Source organism: Simochromis diagramma, unplaced genomic scaffold (assembly GCF_900408965.1).
Source record: "Simochromis diagramma unplaced genomic scaffold, fSimDia1.1 OVJJ01000073.1, whole genome shotgun sequence".
NCBI classification, from domain to species: Eukaryota; Metazoa; Chordata; class Actinopteri; order Cichliformes; family Cichlidae; genus Simochromis; species Simochromis diagramma.
The window spans coordinates 897-23,813 of NW_024386923.1; the positions used below are offsets into that span (position 1 = coordinate 897).

Here is a 22,917-nt window from a genome sequence, read left to right on the forward strand (position 1 = left end):
CAATTTAATCCCACATTTGTGAAAGAAAAGCAAAACACTTTTTTGAAAAGTCTGTAACAAAACCATCAAATCTGATCAAGGTTATTTAAATGCTGCCAAAGAAGAATGGATTGGAATAAAAAAAATACATATCCTAACCTTAATTACTGGAGGAGAATAATGAATGATGCTCATAGTGAGTAAGAAGTAAACTGAGTGCATTTTTTGGACAGAGATTCACTTTTAATGTGTTTGTATAATATAATACAGATGCATAAAAACACTCCTGAAACAGAATAAATTATTACAAATAAATTATTACAAAATATTAAAAAATATTATCGATACTTTTGTTGTTAAAATGTTACCTCTCAACCAAGTTCTGCCTTTTATATTTTTAGTAGTGTGTCACACAAACAGGAAATATTGTCAAAAAAAAGTAAGTAAGTGCTGAAGCACCCCAAAAATGAACCAAAGCACCCAAAAATGGGCTAAAATCGCCCCTGTTAATAAATAATAGCCCAACAGTCACTTTTATGCTTACTGTAGCTGTTAGCTAAAAACACTAATTTAGCTTAGTTTGCCCTGAATTCAGCTTTGACAGACATGATCGACTGTTTCCAGTAGAATTCCTCGTTGTCATCTTGTTCCCTCTCAGAGCCCCGTATGCTTGCAGAGACCCCTACAGTAGGGAAATGTGCCAAAGAACGTCCAAAACATTGCATTTTAGGTTTATTTATGCCTTACACACAATCCCAACACTTTAGCTAACTTAACAACTTTGGCTAAAGTCTATAGTTAGTCTTACTCGTTTGTACAACATTTCTGGATCGCCACTGTTTGAAATGATATGATATATGACTCTCACTGAGACAGCAAACTTTGTAGAAAACACAACACTTCTGATTCTCTATCTAGCTGTTTGGTCACAGCTGTAGATTACATTATAAGTGGTTGTTCACTCTTGTCAATAATTACATTTCTAAATTCTATTTGTGCAGTTACATGTAAACAAAGTCCAATATTGTATCTAAATGATTGTGTTATCGTGGGACAGTTTCCAATTTTGTTGTATTATTGTACTAGGTATGACTGTGCAAGAGTTATCTTATCTTCCTTGCTTGCACCACACTCTTTGCAGAAATGGTGCACAGCAGCACTGCATCATGTTATTGTGTTGTATAATATACCAGAACTAATACAAAGCAATATCCATGTACACTATAGGTCCATGCCAATGTGCCCAAATGGGACCTCCATAAATGGTAAGGGGCGCAAAGGCACTTTAAGACCAGTGGGCACACCATCGGTGCACATCCGCTCGGATGCTTTTTTCTATTCATTTATTTCCCTGTTTATTTATCGATGCACAAAAGCAATTATCTCAGAGACACCATCCTCTTAACAGAGACTCAAATCAGGAACCTGCAGATTATTAGTCAGCAGCTTTAACTTCCTGTCTTTGTCTCACTAAACCTTCCACGTGGAAACTTGAGCTGCCCACTCAAGCACAGTAGGCTTTAACTGGCTCTGCTCAAGTCACTTCAGTATCTGAGAAACTGTCTCGATGCATGCCAAAGAACACTTTGACAATACGCTTGTGTTGAGTCAAATCCACCACAAGCATATTCTATGGCAGTTTAATTCCACTCCACATAAAAATAGTCACGTATTATTTCCCCCCACCACACTTCCTGCCAGTAGCTGGTGCCCCCACCCACAGTGCATTAGTGGTTCTCTGTGTTTAGTGGCTCACTCTGGGCGGCTGCTCGGTGGGGCCCGGCCCCCTGGCTCTGTTGGGCCTGTGCTGCGGGTGGGGTGCCCTCAGGTCTCGGCCCTCTGGGCCCATTTACTGCTCAGTAACATTTAATATCTATTATTTACTACTACTTACTAGCCTACTTACTGCATATTATTGGTTGTTGCTGTGGGTTCCCCACTGTGTTGGTTTTTCCTTGTGTTTTTCAGCAGATGATGAAATAGATTTTCAGTATTTTTTCTCTCTTCCTCTCCATCTATTTCTCTTCTTCTCTATTTTTCCCTCTTCTTCTGTTAACTTTCTCCCAGCTTATCTTTTTTCTTCTTTCCTGACCCCCGTTCTGATTCTAATGACTCAAAATAAAGTAAAATCATAATCAAATTCTAATAAAATATGACTATCAAGTGGACCAGTATAGCAAAAACCATGATGGTGGCAGAGGCCACAGAGCCAAGTGGAGGATTTTCAACGTTCAAACCAGATAAAAAACAGAAATTAAATGGTGTTAAAAGCCATGAATTAAGGCAATTCATTCACAACATCATTACAAGTTTTACTGGACGTTAATATTTTTCTCTTTTTTCAGTGCAAAACAAACTAACAGTACACATGATGCTGGCAAGTTAAAATGTCAGTGTCTTTTATAGATAGCATGTCTAGCATCATAGTTTTATAGATTACGTAGTCAGGATAAAAACTCCATCTCTGATTATTATTGTACATGACTGTGACATGCAGTGGCCTCAGCATCATGATGAAGGCGACCGGAGGAGATAGTTTGGTAGACATCGATGTTTTGCCGATGAAGACTCATGTAGCGGTCCTCTTTGTCCTAAACAACAATTTACACTGTCATTTACATTTAATTAAAGTGCAGCTTAAAACACAGACATAATGCACTGCAGCCTCGGCACAATTAAGTGTAAAACAGAACTATGGAAAACTCACAAACATCTGGCGAGTTTCAGATCCTGTTAAGTTAGTTAGACCTGATCTGTTTTCTCTGTTAGGATAAAAACATCAGAGGTCATGGGGTGAAAAATACCTCAAAAACAAGACTCGCTATGTCTACAACTAATGTGTGGTGTTTTAAAAGAACCTATGAGATACTTTGAACACCACAGTGGCTGCTGTATGCAGTAATGTGCTCAAGTGATTTCAAAGGGTCATTTCATGAGTTTAAGTGCGTCAGTAAAAGTTTTCACCTGCGAGGATTTCTCCTCAGGCTGTAACCACAGGTTATCACAGCCACACTGATGAGTGAAGCAGCAGCAGAAATGATGGGAACTGTAGCCATGAACTTCATGCCAGAAGAATCTCCATCGTCTGTTGAATGTTGCCACACACACAAAAAAACTTCATTTTGAAAACATGAAAAGTCACAAAATTTGCATTAACCTGTTATATTAAGGTGGAAAACATGTTTATCTTTTCATTACATTAGAGTTACAATTGCATCATTCAAACATTTCACTGATGAAATAACACCAAAGTTGTGATTGGAGCACAGTTTTATAATGAAATTTTAAAAAATTAGCCAGAAGAAGAGCTTAAAAACATTCCAGATGTTCATCTCCTGACTGAAACCTTTCATTAATCCGCTGCAGGCGGGAATGACGACCTCAAACCATGTATGACAGAAAAGAAAGTGTTAACGCAGTTCCAAACATCCACCTTGAATCTGCGGTGTGGGTATAAATAGAAAATGTTTTTACCTCTCACAGTCACACTGAGATGGAGAACATACAATCCACCACGAAATCCACACTCACAGGTGTAGTTCCCACTGTCTTCAGATGTTAAGTTGACCAGGTGGAGAAACACAGTCTCATTTTCTTTGATCAGTGTGAACCTGGAGTCACAGCCATGAATAAAGCCTCGGTCGTAACGATAGAGCAGACGACGCTGTTCTCCTCGGCTCCTCTCTGTGCTGATCTCACACAGTATCATCACAGTAATATTCAGAGTTGTTTTGCTGCATATTTGAGTGGAATCGGGTTTCTTTCCAATTGTCTTCACAAGAGTCTCTATAAATTGTTCCAGTTAAAATGAAACAAAATCTGGATTATAGTTTCTATATATTTGTTGTTGTGGGAAAATCAATCACATATATTATTTCACTAACCTAACTAAAGCTTTCTTCTTAAACACCTGGCTTTACAGCTTTTCTTTTTAATTATATATATTTACCTTCACTGCTAAAAACCACAAGCAGAAGCAGGAGAAAGCAGAGTTTCCGTGCAGTCATGCTGGTGAGGAAGTAACTGTGGCTGACAGTGTGAGGTAGACTATAGTGAAAGCAGGAAGACTTGCACCCTCCTTATTTCACCTCTTGTGTCTACACTGAAACTTTTACTATGTCTAAAATAGAAGTGCATAAAAGTGGAAGGACAGTAGAAGGTAAACCACCAACATTGTTTAAGCCAGACTGATCTCTCTGTTTATCTGGATGGACATTGTGTTCAAATTATGATGAGATGTTTGTTCAAAAACAAAACTAGTCTGATACAAAGAGTCATGTTTGCCACAGTTTATTGTGTTTGTATTGTATTAAATCTGAGAGCCTGAGTTGGAGTATTATGACTGAATGGTCTCCATTACTGGGAAACAAATATCCAGTGTGAAAAGATGGACGTTTATTATAATATATGAATATTATTATATTAGTATGTCACCTAAAGTGTTATATACTTTAAAATGTTTCATAGAGCTTTATTATCCACTCCCACAGTTCCTGCGCTTCTTGCTGAGCGTGTCTTGTTGTCGTGTTGATGGTTCACTGAGATGATAGTCTGGTAGGAATCACTCGATGGCTGCTGAAGGTTTGTATAGGGCTGATCTGGCTCATCGTCATCCTTTAGAAAAGTGAAATATTTTAGGTATTAATCAAGTTCAACCCGGTCTACCCACACACTCTATTGATCTTTAAATCTCTCCATCTGTTGCCTGGATTATTTAATGTTTCTGCTCATTTCTGTAAGAGCTTCTTCACAAAATAAAGGACACTGAAGTTGGCACTAATAGTATTATAACACTAATCTGTAATTATCTATATAAGTAACATACTGTGGAGCCATTTGGGAGCATTTCAAAGTTGCTTACATCAATACAACCATTATGCCCAGATCCTAATAATATGTCTGCTAAGTGCACAGTAATTACACATTGCAAAAAAATGCAATAAACTACCAAAAATTGAAAATCGTTTTTTTTTTTTTAACATGTCTTTCTAGTTAGAGAAATTAAGAGCGTATCTCTCAAAACTGTAAATACAAAATAGTTGCACAAATAGTTTTCCCACCACAGAAATTTATGTTGAGTTCTTCATATTTTATTGTCTGAAAACAGCAATTTTATATAATGCAGAAAACCAAACAATAAACTATTTGTATGCAAATTAATCCATCAAAATAAACTCGTTTCAGCAGTGCAAATAGGAGTTCTAAGCATCCAGAAACGACACCAAAAGTGATAACGTCAAACATGAACATTCAAAAAAACCAGTATGGGCGCATAAGGCCCCTGATGGTAAAAAACTAATCATTCTGGCAAAACTTTAACTAGCTGCTGTAGATCGTAGCAATAAATTGCTCACCAAACCGTTGGGATTTTCAGGTACAGACACTCCAGATGTTCCTGACCTTAAGCAGCCACGTTGATAAGAAAGGATGTCAGCATTAGTGTAACACTATTCACATTCAAACAGAGAAAAATCAAGTAAGAACATCTACATTTATATTATCTTCTCTCTTAATAATGATAATTATTTTTGGAAGGATAAAAAGTGTTCATTCTAGACATGATGTTTAACATACAGCGAATTCTCATTTATTGAAATGTGATGTTTCCTTTTACTTTCTCTACATCTATATCATCTTTGAATTACTGCAGCAAAAATAGTCTCACCCATTACTTTTCCTCCAGTAGATAAATCCCACGATAACTCCAGTTATAAAGATGATCACAACACCGGGCAGATAAACGGAAAAAGATTTGTCTGCTGAAGTGTGGGCCTCGTTTGTGTCTAAATCATTGAAAAGATGCATTTGTCAGTAAAATCATTTACTTTCATTTCCTGGAAATCAAAACACAAATCAAACACAGTTTACGTCTACTGAAACTCTGAGTGAAGTAATGAAACCCCAGTTTTATAACCACAGAGCTTTAAATATTGTCACTGTGCTCTTTTCTTTTGTCTTCTTCTTCTTTTGCAGTCTTTTCTGAATATTACTATGAACTGAAATTGGTCCAACTGCTTATATACATTCACTGGCCACTTTATGAGGTATACCTGTTCAGGGTGTAACACAAATATTTCAGTGTTCATTTCATTTGTCAATCACATGTCAGCTTCATCTTCCTGGTTAAATAAAGGTTAATAAAATAATAAAATGTCAGCAAATCAATGCTCAAACAGAGCAACATGGCACATGTTACTGGTCCGAGTGCTTCACAAACTGCTGATCTGCTGGGATTTTCCCACACAATCATCTCTGTTCACAGACAATGGTCTGAAAAATAGAAAATATCCAGTGAGCTGTGATTCTCTGGGTAAAAATGCTGTTTACACATCAAACCTTGAGGCAGAGCGGACCACACTGGATATCACTGCTGTCCTCTAACAACAGCAAGCTGAGGCTACAGTTTGCAAGTCTGGACAACAGAAGACTAAAAAAACGATGCCTTGCCCGATGAGTTGATTTCTAACAGTTCAGACTGCTGGTGGTGTAATGCTCTGTGGGGGGTTTTCTTTGCAAACTTTGGACCCTGTAGTAACCACTGAGCATCATTTAAACACCACAGCCTGCCTGAAGGTTGTTGCTGACCACATTCATGTCTTTATGCCCAAAAAATACCCATCGTCTGATGGCTGCTTCCAGCAGGATACCACACCATGTCACGGCGCTCAAATCATGTACGGCCTGCGCAGTCACCAGATCTCAATCCAGCAGAGCACCTTTGGGATGTGGTGGAACAGAAAGTTTGCTTCAAGTAAGAGCAGCTGACGAATCTGCAGCAACTGTGTGACGATGTAATTTCAATATGTCTTGAGAATCTTTGAGGAATGTTTTTAGCGCCTTGTTGTGCCACAAAAAATGAAGACATGTTTGATGGCTGAAGGTGGTCCAACTCGGTTCAAAGATGTACCTGATAAATGAGTCAGTGAGAGTATTTAAACTGCTGTAAGTGAAAATAAGAAGAAAAGAAATGAACAAATTACAAGAATAAAAAACACATAAGCAGGTCAATACAATGCTAACACAGTGCTGAATAACTGTGTCAGATAAAGAAACCAAAATGCATTTACCTTCCACAGTGACACTGATATGGACAATATATGTCCCTTCAGTGTTTGTACACTCACAGGTGAAGTTCCCACTATCAGCTGGTGTTAAACTGGTCAGCTCGAGAAAGGCAGTCTGATTTTCTTTTGTTATTGAGAACCTGGGGTCACATTCCTGAGTAACGTTCTCTCCGTGTCGATACAGCAGATGACACTCTCCTCCTGTGTCCCTCTGTCTTTTGATCTTACAGATAATCAAAACAATAGTAGTCTGACTTTCCTTGTTGCAAATCCGAGTGACATCGTGTTCTCTCCTGACTGTCTTCACAACAGTCTCTGTAAACAGGGACAGCAAAATACGGTAAATACAAGATTCAGCCTGTGTCAGAGAGGACTTTAGTTTCTATATTTTGTGAATGTTAAACCATCTTTTTAATCCCATAATAATGTGTTTAGTTTAAACTAAAAGCAAGGAGGTTATAAATGTAAAAATATTAATAATGCATAATGAAAATAGTTTCCTTGTATTACCTTCAGCATCATGGGACACAGCTAGTGGTAACAGCAAAATCAAGCAAAGTTTTGATACGTCCATGCTTGTTAACATGTCTATGAGCCACCGACAGTGAAGAGGAAGATGTGCGGAAAGAAACAAGCTGAAGCTTTCCTGGCTAAGCAGACGTCAGACTGTTGCCCTTCACGGGGCAAGTGTGAAATTATGTAAAAAGGAAGTGTACTGACAGGACTTTCATATTAAAAGGCTGTAAAGTTGAAACACTGTGCGAGCTCCCACACAAAAAGAAAACAAGCTAGTTTTTCTTTATCACAGAGGAATTATTACACTGCTAACTGTCATGTTCGCTGAAACTGAAGGATGGATAATATTGTAAAAGTAACAAAACTACCATTTATCATAACATTATAAGCATTTTAAACTAAAATAGCGTGTTACGTCATCAAACCGCTTCATCCAATCACTCATATACTTACAAAGTTTTGACTGCATTACCTTTAAAATTTGTACGAAGATTTGCATAAAATGAATAAAACTGACATGCTTGCATTTGTTGTGTAGTGCAACAGGTGTATGTGGCTGAGGGATTCCCATGATGCAATGCGTATTTCTTCTTCAGTCACCTTTCCTACTCACTGTGTGTTAATGCATCTCTCTGCATTGAATCATACCTGTTATTAACCTCTGTCTCTCTTCCACAGCGTGTCTTTATCCTGTCTTCCTTCTCTCACCCCAACCAGTCGCAGCAGATGGCCCCGCCCCTCCCTGAGCCTGGTTCTGCTGGAGGTTTCTTCCTGTTAAAAGGGAGTTTTTCCTTCCCACTGTCTCCAGACTGCTCACTCATAGGGAGTCATATGATTGTTGGGCTTTTTCTCTGTATGTATTATTGTAGGGTCTGCCTTACAATATAAAGCGCCTTGAGGCGACTTTATATTGTTGTGATTTGTCGCTGTGCAAATAAAATTGAATTGAAAATTGAATTGTGAAGGCCACACCAGAAGCCACACAATTGGGAAGTCAGTAACGTCAGACACCAGCATCTTTATTTTAATTTTAATGCACATTTCCACAAACATAAATAACGACACATGTCCCATAAACAATTTCTGGTTAATGTTTTACTGGTGCTGGAGGTCTGTTGGACTGCTGAGGGTAACTGGAGAGAAAATGATGTGTTTTTTTCATTGGACGTTAAGGCGTCTGGGAAGGGATCTGAGACCATTTACATCCTGGGCCATCTGACCTCAGGAAATCACATGATAAGGTGGGGCCAGGTTTCACAATGAGCTCACCCGAAACCCTGGCTGATTAGGACCCACATCCGCTTTCACACCTTGGCTCATGTGATTAGGTAGAGGATCATCAGGGGGTCCTTTGTCCCTCTTTGGGGGGAAACTCCCACTGGTTTTAAGTCTGGGACTCCCCACCATTGACCCTTAGAACTGAAGAAGCTTCTCGGATGAGAGGTGAAACGTCTTCAAGCAACTCAAGAAGTCCAGACGCTTTTCCTTCCAAGCTCCTTAGACTACGATGACCTGGATGACTGAGAACCTTCACAGACTTAAGTATTAAATTAATAGTTGGTTTTCATTCTTTGTTTTTAGATTTTTTTTTTCTATTCGTATCCCCTCGTGTATTTAACTGGCCAGTTCAGTCCAATTTACTTTGGGAAATATTTAATCTGAGGTAGGGATGCACCGATACCGGTATCTGGTATCGGCCTCGATACCACATTTTCTAAAGTACTCGTTAAAAGTTCCCCGATACCGAGGACCGATACCACGGTCTGAGACCTGTCTATGTTTGAGCGGCATGTAAGGGGTTAATCACAGGCGCCGAGTGCCCGCCCCCAGGCCCCGGCTGCATCTCAGAGCGGGGAGAAGGCGAGGCGAGGCAAGTCAGCCGTGTGGAACTATTTCAAAGTGAACAACGACGCGAAAACAAAGGCGGACTGCAAATTGTGCTTATCGAAATTGTCCAGAGGAGGCTCTAAAGGTAGCGCATTTAACACAAGTAATTTAATCAAGCACCTAAAATCCCAACACGACAACGAGTACAAAGAGTTTGCCCACGCTTATTTACCCACGCTTATTAGCACAGAGGAGCATAGCTGATGCTACAGCAGTGGGACGGAAAATAGTTGGGCATTTTAAACATTTTAAATGCCTTAGCCTACTCCCGCCTCGAGGACATTCAGGGACAGCTCAACCAGCCAATAAAGAGACTGCAGCAGGACAGTAAAGACACGCTGGAACAGCACGTATTACATGACATCAGTCCTATTTTTCCACATATTAATACATTTATGAATTTTGTGCAGGTATAAAGATCGCTTCTTCTCCAACAACACTGCTCCAGAGGCCAAGCTGCACCTGAAGCAGGAGCTTCTAGAGCTGAGGCAGAGGGGAGTCGGGCAGAAGCTGCAGAACCTCCTGCTAAACTGTTCCTCAAGGCCCAGGCTGCCGCTGGCAGCAGGTGCTGCCATTGAGCTCGACACATACCTCGGAGAGGCCCCAAGCCCTCGTGAAGACAGTCCTCTGAAGTACTGGGGTGTCAACAAAATCAGGTTCCCCACTTTGGCTAAAATAGCCCGTAAATAGCTCTCAGCCCCATGTAGCAGTGTGGACAGTGAAAGGCTTTTTAGCTCAGTGTCACACATTATAGATGAAAACAGAAACAGTCTGACTGCTGATGATGCAGAAAAGCTACTTTTCTTAAAAAACCTGCCACTCACTGTTTCTCTCCATTTAGTGAGTCATCTTAGACTTGATGTTAATACCTACCTCAGCTGCACTGACTGCCACAGTTCTATGTCAGTGGATGTTGTTAGTTTATTCACATATTGTGCACTACATGGCAAAGATGTTTATTAATGCCCCTTGTGTTGTCCAAAGCGGCAGAGTTTAAAATAAACTGAAAAATACTTGAGTTGCACTGTCACTGTTTACATTTTTTTATAATTATTTATTCTGTAATATGTTGCATACAACATGCTTTTATTTTAAATAAATGTTCTTAATTCCAAACCAGTCCCTTGTTTTTTTGTTGTTAAATTATAGGACTAAAGCTGTTACCTGTAAATTTAAATCACGTTTTTATTAAGTACTCGGTATCGGCAAGTACTGAAATGCAAGTACTCGTACTCGTTTCCAAAAAAGTGGTATCGGTGCATCCCTAATCTGAGGTAAACATTTTGCTTTTCATTTGACCCCTGACCTGTCTGCTGTAATGCAGGAGGCAGGTTTATGACCTATACTGCAGCCAGACACCACAGGAAGCCTTCCTCCATGTTTTCTTTACAGTAATTGATTCAGCCAGTTTAAGTCTCCTTTGTTTTTGTGCATTAGATCACTGTGTGGGTTCTGTTGAGTGGTTATGTATTTGTAAGTTGCCATTATGACTTGACTAGTGGTGTTTATCTCTTTTAAGGGTCTAGTATCATCAGTTAATTAGTTTTTACACTTTGCAGGCACTTTGCTGTAAATACAACAACACTGCTGAAAACTCTAATTTAAATAATTACTACTGATGCACCTATCAAATAAACTAACATTTGCACAGGTGTTGAAATGCTGGACTCTTCCTCTCCTAAATCTGTGGCAGAGAAAAAATGCTGCAGGAGTGTTTTTTTTACATGATATGTAAGAAAAATAAGAAAAAGAAAGAAACCCTGTGATTTTAATGTGAATGCATTACTGACATCTTATCCAAACACACATTGTGCACACCACTTTATCCCTTATTACAACTGCAGCTTTTATTAGTGCATGTTCACGGGACTTCTGATTCTATAGGGTCTTGACAAAAGTCTCTGCAATCAATTGATTACAATCAAGTGATTCAATTGAAACATGGAAATCAGCATTTCACCATTTTATACTATACATACATGTTTTGCTTTCAAGACTGGACAGGAGTGGCATGTGGGCGGCATTGTAGAGTGTGTTGACAGGAGGAAAACTTACACGCTCAGTAAATCACCCCCGTCACTACCTAAACCTCAAAGTCTCTAAACAGGAAGTGCATCTGCATGAAAGCTTCTGTTTTATATGCAGACAGATGACCTTTTGATGTAAAACCTTTCTCTGTATCTAGAGAAACACTTTAACTATATATTCAACTATATAGTTTAACATTTGGTCCGTAACTATCATTTAAAAACAATAAAAAGGTTTAAAAGAATATACATAGGCGGCTATAAAGACTGCAGGTCAAACATCGTGCAGATACAGAAGGACCTCCTGGGGTCCAAAATGTCGCACTATTACAGAGCAATGCTTGCAATAGTCTTGCATGGTTAGCCAGTTAGACAGATGCAAATGTTAAAGTGCTAAAACAGACATGTAAATAAAATACAACATCATCTTAGCAGCTTATTGGTATTAATGTCTCTTAAAGCTCTCCATGACCTAGCTGCATCTTCTCTCTCTGAGCTGCCACAGTCTTATAAACCCACCCGCTGTCTCAGGTCAGCTGATCAGCTGCTCCTGAATGTTCCCAGGACTGAGCGCAAACTTAGAGGACATCGTGCTTTTGCTGCAGCATCTCTGAAACTGTGACACGATCTGCCTTTAGAGATTAGACAGGCTTCTTCTCTGCCTGTTCTTAAATCACTCCTGAAAACTCATCTCTTCACCCTGACCTTTGACACCTTGTAAGATGTTGGTTTTTAGTTTGAGTTTTTTAGTTTATTTTTGCTGTTTTATCTTGTTTTGAAATATAGGGCTGTTTAAATTTTCTATCTATTATGTGTTTTATTTTTTTACTGTTATGTTTTATTCTATTGTTCTTAACTCATTTACTGTACAGCACTTTGGTTTTGTCCTGGGTTTTTTAAAGTGCTTTCTCAATAAAGATGGATTGGATTGGACTGGAAGATAAACACTTTAGTTTGCAGTACTGTGGTGAGTTCACAGTAAAGCACTGTGTTGGACTGGCGCACAGTGATTGTGGCGTTCATGGTCAGTGTTAGGTTACCTCAAGTACAGTGGATACATTTGCATTTAAGCTGATGATGCTTCGATTAAGTCATCAAATTTCACCTTTATATCAGCTCTATAAGCCAATTCTCAGGATACTGTTAGTGTAGGAAATGGAAAGACAACCAAGATATCTGTGAAACGTCTGCTTACATCTTGAATTCAGCTCCGGCGTATGTGGTAAGTTGTTAATGAGTGACTTTAATTTATTATTTGTTCACATGTGGCTATACACTCTACTGAGAATAAGCATACTGTCATGATATGAGTGGATCTTCAAAATAGACATCAAAATAGGTCATGGAGAAAATAAGTAGAAAAAGTAAAGATCTTATTAGGAATAATACTGTTTGGATAATTATAACCATCATAAGCAACCAAATCATCTCAACATGTATTTGCTCAAAAATGTATTTATTACCACAAACATGTATTTAATTATCAACAAAAGGAAAATCAACAGTTTCTAGAACTCCTACAGGGGCAGGACTTGGAGGTACTGGGATTTCAGGAGGCAGCAGAATGGTACACTGGTCAGTGTCATTATTATTGACCTGTGATGGTGGATGGCCTTGGAGGGAGCTGAGAGGTAACTCAGACCTCTTGTCTTCAGGACACATAAAGCAAACATACTCCTTCTCAGCAGCTGGAGACTTAGAGACATCCCAACTCATCAGCCTCATGTGTTTGGGCATCAAATGTTCCTCTTCATCATTAACAGAAAAAGCAGTAGAATACCTGCGCTTTCTGCAGAGACCTACCTCTGCAGTGGGTGGAGGTCTCGGAGGCAGAGGAACATCAGTAGGACACATGAAAAATGTCACTTCATCATCCAGGGATGAACGATCGTTTTTCAAATCTGGATGCATGATCTTGTCTGTGTCCTTCGACTGAAAGCTGGCATCAGCAGGTGGTGGACTTAGGAGCTCACATGCAGGTGCGCTGATAGGTCTGAACATGAAAGCGGGAACTTCATTGTCCAGAGCACAACGGTCTGCACTGGATGAGCGTGGGAGCTTCTCCTTTGCCTGTGGAGGAGGCAGACTTTGACTTTGTGTTGCAGAGGAACATTTAAGTCATCTGACGTTTTGCTCTGTTACATATTATTATTGTTGTTGTTGGATTTTTCTTTAAAAATTCACACGATTTAATGTTTAGAAACAGACACAGTGAAGGGTAACTTACCACAGCTCGAGCCATTTTAGGCGTCTGTCAAGGCAAAGACGCAGGATTTGGTTTCTCTGTGTAAGATTACAGGACAGTTGTCAGTTTCATTTTCAAGTCAGTTGGATAAATTCATATCAAACTTCTCAAACTGTATCATTAAAGCATTGTTTAGGTGGACAAATATGAAAGATATGAAGATAAAAACAGTAACAGCTGGCAATCAAGGGAAAACAACCTTATGAAAAAGGTCTTAATCATTATTGTTTTAAAGTAAATCTTTCAGTCCTTACTTCAGTGATTGTTTGAAGTCTCTGTGCTTGTTGTCAGTCGCAGATTTGTGTAAAATATTTGCAGTTTGTGAATAAAGTTTGCAGGAGCTCCAAAGTTTGTCTGTTCAATACCAAAGTAATGAGGAGACTGAGTGCAGGTTTGGAATCCTCAGTGACAGAAGAATGCAGCAATGTTTGAATTTGAATTTGTTATTGTTTTATTAACAACAACTACCAGGATCATACCATAGCAACACAGTGATGCCCAATCAAATGTCAGGTACAAGGGATAGCCCACATACACATCCAACAGCACAGTAAAGCAATGGGCACCAATGCCACCAGTCAGGCCTTAAAAATACCTGAGTTATATAACAGCACACTGACAGTGTCTCATCCAAAAATATGAAATGTATAAATACAGTTAATATCATTTTCATTTAAATTTTATTTAATTCTCTTCATATAGTGCCAAACAGATGTCTCAAGTCGTCACTGTTACAACATAGATAAACATGAACATGAAATCCATTATTTAATTCTCTTCCATTCACTCCAGTTCAATTCAATAGCTATATAGATGGATAGACAGATACTGTATTATATACTATATTGATTCCAAATGGAGAATTAATGTGTTATATCACCAGGATAATGAATTCAAGTAGTACAATCTCCAATAAACAGACAACACAGTTCAAGTTCAAAGTGCAATATGTGCAGGATCCAGGCTTTATATTGTAAGATGCAAAATGTTTATATATACATAATATTGTTGAAAAAATAAAGAAAGTTAAAAATCAAAATAAGTTTATTGTCACTGTGGCTGATGTGATTGCAATATGAACCCGGAAGCAGACAAGGGAGAGATGGAACTGAATCTTAACAAAAAAACAAACCATTTATTAGGTTGAAAAACACGAACACAAAACAAGGCCCAGCAAACAGGGGCGGAAACTAAAACTAAAACCTATCCTGGGAATAACTCGGTATGACTATGACAACTATGACAAGAAAAACATGAACATGAATCCGAGGAGGTGCATGCGAGAAACTCTGATGAAAAAACATGAACATGAACATGGACCTAAACAGAATCAGGAGATAACCTGAAACCCGGAATAACGTGAACGGAGGAAAACGCACCAACACTGCCCAGAGGAAGACAGCGGACTTAAATACACAGAAGAGAAAGGAGGGAAGTGGAAACACAGCTGACACAAATGAACCTGACACCACAGGGGAAGCAAAATGAAACACACTGAACATGGAAACACAACCCTTTCATAATAAAAGACGAAACAAGGAGAGACGTGGACGTGTGATGGGCTGAGTTGCCAAATGGCTGGTAGGCTTTTAGCTAGGCTTTAGCTTCAGCCAAGTGGAAGCTAAATTGGCTAGTCATTCATATGTAAATTAGGTTGTTACCTGAGAATTCTGGAGGGGAGTGGGGGTGTGTGAATGATTGCTGATTTCTAACTGCCAACTGCCTCTTTGTTTGTCTGGGGGGGAGCTGCTAAAAGCGGTGAACTTCCTTTTGTGTTCGTCTTGATGCATTCTCAATCATCCAGGAAAACAAATCTCCAAAAGTCACCAACTTGGAGTGGTTAGTTTCCTGAGCCACAAGGAATCTTGTGTTTCAGTTTGCCATCTTAGGGAGAAATCAACACACATGGGTGTATTTCCTTTGTTGCTGAGATTTATTGATAAAAACAGTACAAAAAACCAACCATTTGTACACATATTTACAAATAATAATAAAAAGTGAGTGAGTACATTTCAACATTTTCAGCAATCACTCACAATCCTGGCACTGCCATGGTATCTGTAGTCTGCATTTACCACATGTGTATCTGTAGCAGTGAACACATCGCACAGTGGCATGATTGTTCTTGCATTTGTGTTTGACCTGACACATGGCTCTTTTTCCAGGGCTAGGTGTGGAGGGTTGTGTCCGAAGCAACTGTTCTTTTCTTGCCTTCTTCCCAGCTACATGAGAGTGAGCCAGCTCTCTTGCAAGCTCCACCAGGAAGTCCACCCGTCTTTCCTTCGTCCCGGTGCATGCTTGATACAGCACATCCTGCGGGGCTCCATAGGATAGTTCTAAAAAATGCTTTAGTTACTCACATTTTAATGCAACCCACTGAATTAAAGCTGAAACTACATCTGAGTTGTATCATTTCAAATTCATTGTTGTAATTTACAGAACCAAAGTTAGAGAAAGTTGTTTCTGTCCAAAGTCTTATAGACATAACTGTATGATTTTCAATGATTTCAAGGACAGCTGAAGATAAAAAGTATTCAACAAGGAGAGACCAGGAATTAGTGACGTGCAGAGTTTGAATAAGAAGCTGTAATTAGACTGAATGCAAGACGAGAGCAAAGCCATGGCAACAGCAGGAAGTGGAGCAGGACCTGCGTGTGTCCATGAAGCTCGATGTTTTTGTGCACAGATCACATGCAGTCTGAAATGTTGTGCAGTCCAGACTGTATATTTTGCTGAGTGAAATACAAAAGCTTCCTTCATGGATGGAAAAGAAACTGTTTCAGTGTCAAATGAAACACTTTCTGTTGATTTCAACTCCCAGAACTGAGTTCAGCTGAGCTCCACGGTGCAACAATTAGACTCCACTATGTTTCCTCTGCTTTGTAACAGCAACAGGCTGTTTAGGGCAAGATTTGCTAAAAGGCTCAAAACAGCGCTTACAGACATGGTTGGTTTTTTGGGCCAATTACAAAAGTTCTGCTGTTTTCTAAACACAGGAGATGTGAGTTCAAATGTATAAAACACAAAAATAAGACATGCTTATTTGTATTAAATATCTGGATAATGATCTGTAGATGTTAAAAACATTAATAACACAGTTTGAATGTCCAGAATTGGGTCTTCATCAGGGTCACAAAAATCTTTGAGATTCTGTCTCTGACACACAATCCTGTCGCTGCGCTCGATTTGTAAACACTAACAGCTCTTTGACTCCAGAACCCAGTTTGTGTTGGTGCGAGGCATTAGTGGATCTCTCTCTTAGAGTAGAGTTAGAGTTACTACAGTTTCTTAGGAAACTGAAGAAGGCCCGTCTCCCTCCTCCAGATTCCCGTGCAAATGTCAGACAATTCAAAATCCTGTTTGACTTTATAAAGGAGACACAAATGTGCAACAATCTTGACAGAGTGCCACAGTGTCACAGACAGCTGCACTGCCTTTGATGAGAAACACTGAGTGATAGTAAAACTAAACAATCACTGCAACACACTGATACAGGAGAAGTTGTGGTTGTTCTTTTCATTTGTCCTGTTGTGTAGTTTGGCTGTAGTGTGCCCCCCACCCACCCCCCTTTCAAGAAGCCAGCTGTATGATCGTCCACATTAAGAGAAGGAGTTAAAAGTGGGAGTCAAAACCTCCAACTTAAAGTGGAACATTAATGTCACACAAATGCAGACACAGACTCAGTGCCATTTTTATATTGTTAGATTCAGAGATTTTATTGAAGTTCTCAGTTATATTAGGGACATACAGAATGCTTTCTAATGGAATAAGAGGAGAGAGTGAAGCAACTGTGCCACCCTAAGGACCATGGAGTGGGATTAATGATGAGTTGTGCTCATTTGATACCAACTAATGTGTGTTGGGTGCATTGTGGGCGCCGCCCAGGAGCGAACCAAACCCCAAGACTGGCAATTGGGACATTGAATGTCACCTCTCTGGTGGGGAAGGAGCCTGAGTTAGTGCGTGAGGTTGAGAGGAACCGGCTAGATATAGTCAGGCTCACCTCAACACACGGCTTGGGCTCTGGAACCAGCCTCCTGGAGAGGGGCTGGACTCTGTCTCAGTCTGGAGTTGCCCCTGGTGAGAGGCGGCGGCCTGGGGTGGGTATCCTGGTGTCCCTTCAGCTTGCTGCCTGTATGTTGGGGTTCCTCCCAGTGGAGGAGAGGGTTTGTTATCTGTGCCTTCAGAGTTCAGAGTACCCAGCCTTCTTGGAGTCCCTGGGTGGGGCACTGGAGGGTCCTACTGGGAGACTTAAATGCTCATGTGGGCAACAACAGTTTGGCAAGAAACCACAATAAATCTATGAACTAGATTTGTCTGACAGGGACAGGCCCTAAACTCTCGGAGTACAAATGATTCGGTGCTTTCTTAACAAATACGACGTTTTTGGTCCTGGGTAGAACACATGATTCAGTCTATATGTGAGACCGTCAAACCACAAACCGATCATGATATGTGTGTCACGGCTCGTAGGATGACCCAAAACACAGGCATTTCTGATGTGAGGAAGCTTTATTAATGGAGGTGGTAAATACACAAGGTGAGGGCGGCGAAAAACAGAACTGAGTAAACCTAAAGTGGGAAAACAAACCTGAAATGATAACCAAACGGGGTGAAGGACAGAGAGACGCAGACAGGTGCAGGAAACCACTCAGGATGATGGAGGGGATTAACACAGACACACAGAGGAGAGAACACACAGGGCTTAAATACACACAGCAGTAATCAAGGAATGAAAGACAGGAGGGGAACACACCTGGAAGAAATCAGAGCCCCCGAGAAAATCTCGGTAAGAAATAAGACATTTGTTTTCTGCTTTCATTCATTTGACTCATCCCTCTGATATTTTCTCTTCTTATACGCCAACAAATGACTGATATGCATTTTTCTTTTTGACTCACTTTTGTCTGTTTCTAGACTGAAGCACAGAGGAGATCGGGCCTTTGCTGTGACTGCTCCACATCAGGACCTGCCCAACATGAGACACTTTCAAACTTTCAAAACATGTCTGAAAGCCAAATTCTCTTCCTCAGCTTTTAAATCAGAAGGAGTTCTTAGTACTTTTGTCTTATTTCTTACTCAGATGTTCTCATTTATGCTTCTTTTCTTACATTTTTACGTCTTCAAATGTTTTAAACTGTTTTGATTATTTGATTTGGTTATTAAATTTTTTCTTGTAAAACAAAGGGGGGCCCAGCAAAAAATGTTTGTGTGTGTTAATGTGTGTTAAAACAAGATCTAGAGTGTGATTAAAGTGGTGGGTGGGTTCTTTTACATTTTGAGAGAAGCCAATTGAGTCTAATAACAGATTAAATGCCATGTTGAGGCTGTCATTGTTAGCATCTACATGGATGTTAAAATCACCCACAACAATTATTTTATCTGAGCTCAGAACTAAATTAGATATAAAGTCTGAGAAATCAGACAGAAACTCTGTGTAAGGCCCAGGTGGACGATAGATGATAACAAGTAAGACTGGTTTCTGAGTTTTACAGCTGGGGTGGACGAGGCTAAGCATCAGGCTTTCAAATGAATTAAAAGTCTGTCTTGGTCTTTCATTAATTAATAGGCTGGTGTGAAAAATTGCTGCCACACCGCCCCCTCGGCCTGTGCTTCGAGATTTCTGGTAGTTAGAATGACTCGGGGGTGTTGATTCATTTAAACTAACATAATCATCCTGCTGCAACCAGGTTTCTGTAAGGCAGAGTAAATCAATTTGTTGATCAATTATTAAGTCATGTACTAACAGAGACTTGGAGGAGAGAGACCTAATATTTAATAATCCACATTTCACTGTTTTACTCTTTGGTTCAGATGTGGATACTGTATTGTTCTTTCTTTGTAATTGTTTATGTTTAAGTTGTTTGTTGCTGGTTTTTAGTTTGTTTTTTGTCTGTTTGGAAGCTGACACAGTCTCTATGGAGATGGGTTTTTGGGGGGGTAGCAGGAGGAGAGAAGCTGCAGAGAGGCGTGTAAGACTGCAACTCTGCTTCCTGGTCCCAACTCTGGATAGTCATATTTTGGGGGGTTTAATAAATTTGTCCATATTTCTAGAAATGAGAGCTGCTCCATCCAGAGTGGGATGGATGCCGTCTCTCCTAGCAAGACCAGGTTTCCTCCAGAAGGTTTGCCAATTATCTATGAAGCCCACATCGTTTCTGGGACACCACCACGATGCTGTGACCTCTGACCCCGAACGACCTTGTCCCAGACCGTCGTGGGCCGAGGCGATGAAGCTGATGCAGAACTCGGCCTTCCTCAGCACCTAAACTTCAGCAAGGTCACACACACACACACGTTCACTGACGCTCGATCTGACTTGTGTCATCATGTCCGAAGACCTGCGTGACGCCCTCGACAGCATGTTCGATGCTCGGATCCCGCGCCTGTGGCTGAGGCTCAGCTGGCCGTCGGCCACGCTTGGCTTCTGGTTCAGCGAGCTGCTGGAGAGGAACCAGCAGCTCCGCGCGTGGATCAGTGCCGGCCGGCCCAACCAGTTCTGGCTCACCGGCTTCTTCAACCCGCAGGTTGGTTCATTGTTCCGGAAATCTGGAGTTTTGGAATTCTTCAGTTTTCTTTCCGAATGTTTTTTGTTTCTTTAGGGTTTCCTGACCGCCATGCGCCAGGAGACGACACGCTCCAACCTGTCCAGGGGCTGGGCCTTGGACACGGTCACCCTTAGCAACGCTGTCACCAAGATGATGAGGGAGGTGTCTGAGCTCCGCCCCCTGAAGATGTGGGTGGAGTCTACATCTATGGCCTCTTTCTGGATGGAGCAGGATGGGACAGACATGGCGCCAAACTCGCTGAGGCTCCGCCCAAAGTTTGTCTTTTTAAAATCAGTGTTTTTTAACTTAGATTAAAATAATAAACTGAAGCTTTAAAAAAACTTCAATGTTCAAAAGTCCAACGTTTTATTGTTTCTGTATTTTTTTGTAAATTAACATAAAAACATTTTTTAAAAACATCTTAAAGATTAATTTAATGAAAAATTATGAAATAATAATTAATTTGTCAGCAATTTAGGAACTAAATGAAATCAAAGTATTTTTGTTTTTGCTCAGTAATAATAAGTTTGTCTCGGCCCCTCAGGTCCTCTTCACCCCCCTCCCTGTGGTCCACGTCTTCGCCGTCAGCTCAGCCAACATGGTCGACAGTAAGCGTCCCCCTGGCGGCGGGGGGGCGGTCAGCCTGTACTCGTGTCCCGTCTACAAGAAGCCTCGACGCACCGACCTGAACTTCATCTTCTCCCTGCAGCTGAGGAGCGTGCAGCCGCCCGAGCACTGGACGCTGCGAGGCGCCGCGCTGCTCTGCGACTGCAAGTGATCCAAACGTTGTTGTTCCACAGACACGGACAGACACTCACCGTGGCGCTCTGCTGTGTCTCACTCAGACCTCCCCACAGGTTTCACTTTGAGCTTTTCTTTTTTATTCTGATGTTCTGATATTTTCCATTTTTCTTCAGCACCAAACATGTTTGTAGGTTTTTAGTCTGTTAAATTTACGAAAATCAAAATGTTTCCACCGCTTCTCTCTGCAAGTCTCTAATAATAATAATAATAATAATAATAATAATAGTAACCTTAATGATCATGTATGTGACCTCACACAGTAAAGCTGATGTGAGGATCATCACAGTTTTGGTGGTTGTATGAACTTAGAATGCATAAAATAATAATTTGTTTTAATTAAAAAAACTTTCCCTCTGTCATTTCCTGAGTGTTTCAAAATAAAAGTCCTCTCTTTCATGTTTTGAATGTGAGGCTGTTCCTGTGATGCCTTCAAATCTGTTTCAGTCTGCAGTTTTTTACAGTTCAGACCCAAAGTGACTCAAACATTTACTTAAAAGAGGTTTTTGTTCGTCTGGGTTTTCCTGCTCAGCAGCGCTAAACAGGCAAAAGCAGAAACACACAAACAGAAAGAAACAGGAAAATATGTGTTTCTGTGAACAATGCAGCAGCAAAATGAAAGACCAGGATTTATTTTTTAATGACTGACAAAAACATTAAATGATCATGTTTATTTTCACATCAATGTTCCATCGGTCCTTCTTTTAGAATAAGTTTAGAAATGAAAAATACTAATAACACACCAGGAAAAAGCCAACAGCACGAGTCCTGAAAGGCTTAAAGAGAAAATAAACGCACAAAGAATGAAACAAAAAGGCACAAAACCTCAAAACAAGAGTGAATTAAATCTGACCGACACACAAAGATGCTAAAAGCCCCAAACATGAACCTGTGAGGTCATTAATACCTGTGTGTGTGCATGTTTACATGTCTTTGTGGGGACCAAAATGCCCGTCCCCACAAGTTTGAAGACATTTGTGAGACTCAGAATGTGGTTTTAGTGTCAGGGACAGTCAGATCAGGGTTAGGCATTCAGTCTTAATGGTTAGAGTAAAAGGCTGAGGAGAGCATGATGTCAAATAGATGTCCCCACAAGGATATGAAAACACAACCGTGTGTGTGTTACTGTGAATTTGTGAGACAAGTGAAGATTTCAGAATCAGTGAGAAATGTTTCACTTCCTGTTGGTGAAGAAGAGCAGACTCCTCTTCAGCCACAGAAATGAAGAAGCTTTTATTTTGTCAGCCTGACAAACACGAGCTCAGCCACGAGCAGAGGCGACCCTGCAGAGGTGAAGGTCACAGTCAGAATCAGCGCCAGAGAACCGCACAAGGACGGCCTCATTGGTCACGGCTGAGTTCATTATGTGATGGTAACAAGCTGATTATTACAGAACAGGAAACACACGTCTGCTCATCAAACACCAGCTGCTGCTGCTTTTATCAGTCTGACAACAAAACCTCACAAGAAAGAAGTTTTTGTGAGTTTGCAGCGTTCCTCTAAACTGAAAACTAAAACAGACTGAAAATGGGAACATGCACCCACACTGGAGAGTCAGGCAGCTTAAATGTGTTTGTCTTCATCTGTAGTTACGTTTCATTGGCTGGAAATGTGCTAACTGGAATCATTCATGAGTCCAGATGAACAAAAACAAGTGTTTACTGCTCCACGCTGCACGAATCTGAATCAAAATCACTCAGACGCGCCCACGTAGGCATTCCACTAAAACCATGTGACCACCTTCACCTTTAAACCTGTCGTGAATATAATTTTAGATTCTTCACTTTATTTTGAAAGAACACGTTTGCAGGAAGTGCGGCTGCTGCAGAAACTCTTCACTTTTCACTGGC

The 22,917-nt window shown here is 40.3% G+C and overlaps 2 protein-coding genes and 1 pseudogene across 4 annotated transcripts; 1 reads left to right on the plus strand and 2 right to left on the minus strand.

Annotated features, from left to right (window-relative positions):
• Positions 1 to 342: 342 nt before the first annotated feature.
• Positions 343 to 7,826, minus strand: LOC120736658. 2 transcript variants are annotated; one of them, XM_040036914.1, is made up of 6 exons: positions 5,334 to 5,432; positions 3,929 to 4,593; positions 3,454 to 3,765; positions 2,944 to 3,064; positions 2,687 to 2,741; positions 343 to 2,570 (listed from the first exon to the last, which is right to left on the minus strand). In XM_040036914.1, the coding sequence occupies exons 2-6, from the start codon at positions 3,984 to 3,986 to the stop codon at positions 2,451 to 2,453; spliced, it is 666 nt and encodes a 221-aa protein (XP_039892848.1). In that variant the 5' UTR covers positions 3,987 to 4,593; positions 5,334 to 5,432; the 3' UTR covers positions 343 to 2,450. The 2 variants fall into 2 exon arrangements, 1 of the variants encoding a protein (XP_039892848.1); XR_005696565.1 differs by lacking the exons at positions 343 to 2,570; positions 2,687 to 2,741 and adding exons at positions 5,645 to 5,762; positions 7,047 to 7,358; positions 7,554 to 7,826 and having other exon boundaries at positions 2,944 to 3,765; positions 5,334 to 5,379.
• A 5,098-nt stretch (positions 7,827 to 12,924) lies between these two features.
• On the minus strand, positions 12,925 to 14,286 carry LOC120736656. Of its 2 annotated transcripts, XM_040036911.1 has the most exons (3): positions 13,973 to 14,286; positions 13,701 to 13,756; positions 12,925 to 13,543 (listed from the first exon to the last, which is right to left on the minus strand). In XM_040036911.1, the coding sequence occupies exons 2-3, from the start codon at positions 13,713 to 13,715 to the stop codon at positions 12,950 to 12,952; spliced, it is 609 nt and encodes a 202-aa protein (XP_039892845.1). In that variant the 5' UTR covers positions 13,716 to 13,756; positions 13,973 to 14,286; the 3' UTR covers positions 12,925 to 12,949. The 2 variants fall into 2 exon arrangements, with proteins under 2 accessions (XP_039892845.1, XP_039892846.1); XM_040036912.1 differs by lacking the exon at positions 13,973 to 14,286 and having other exon boundaries at positions 13,701 to 13,899.
• Positions 14,287 to 15,292: 1,006 nt separating this feature from the next.
• LOC120736657 lies at positions 15,293 to 21,232 on the plus strand (annotated as a pseudogene).
• Positions 21,233 to 22,917: the final 1,685 nt, after the last annotated feature.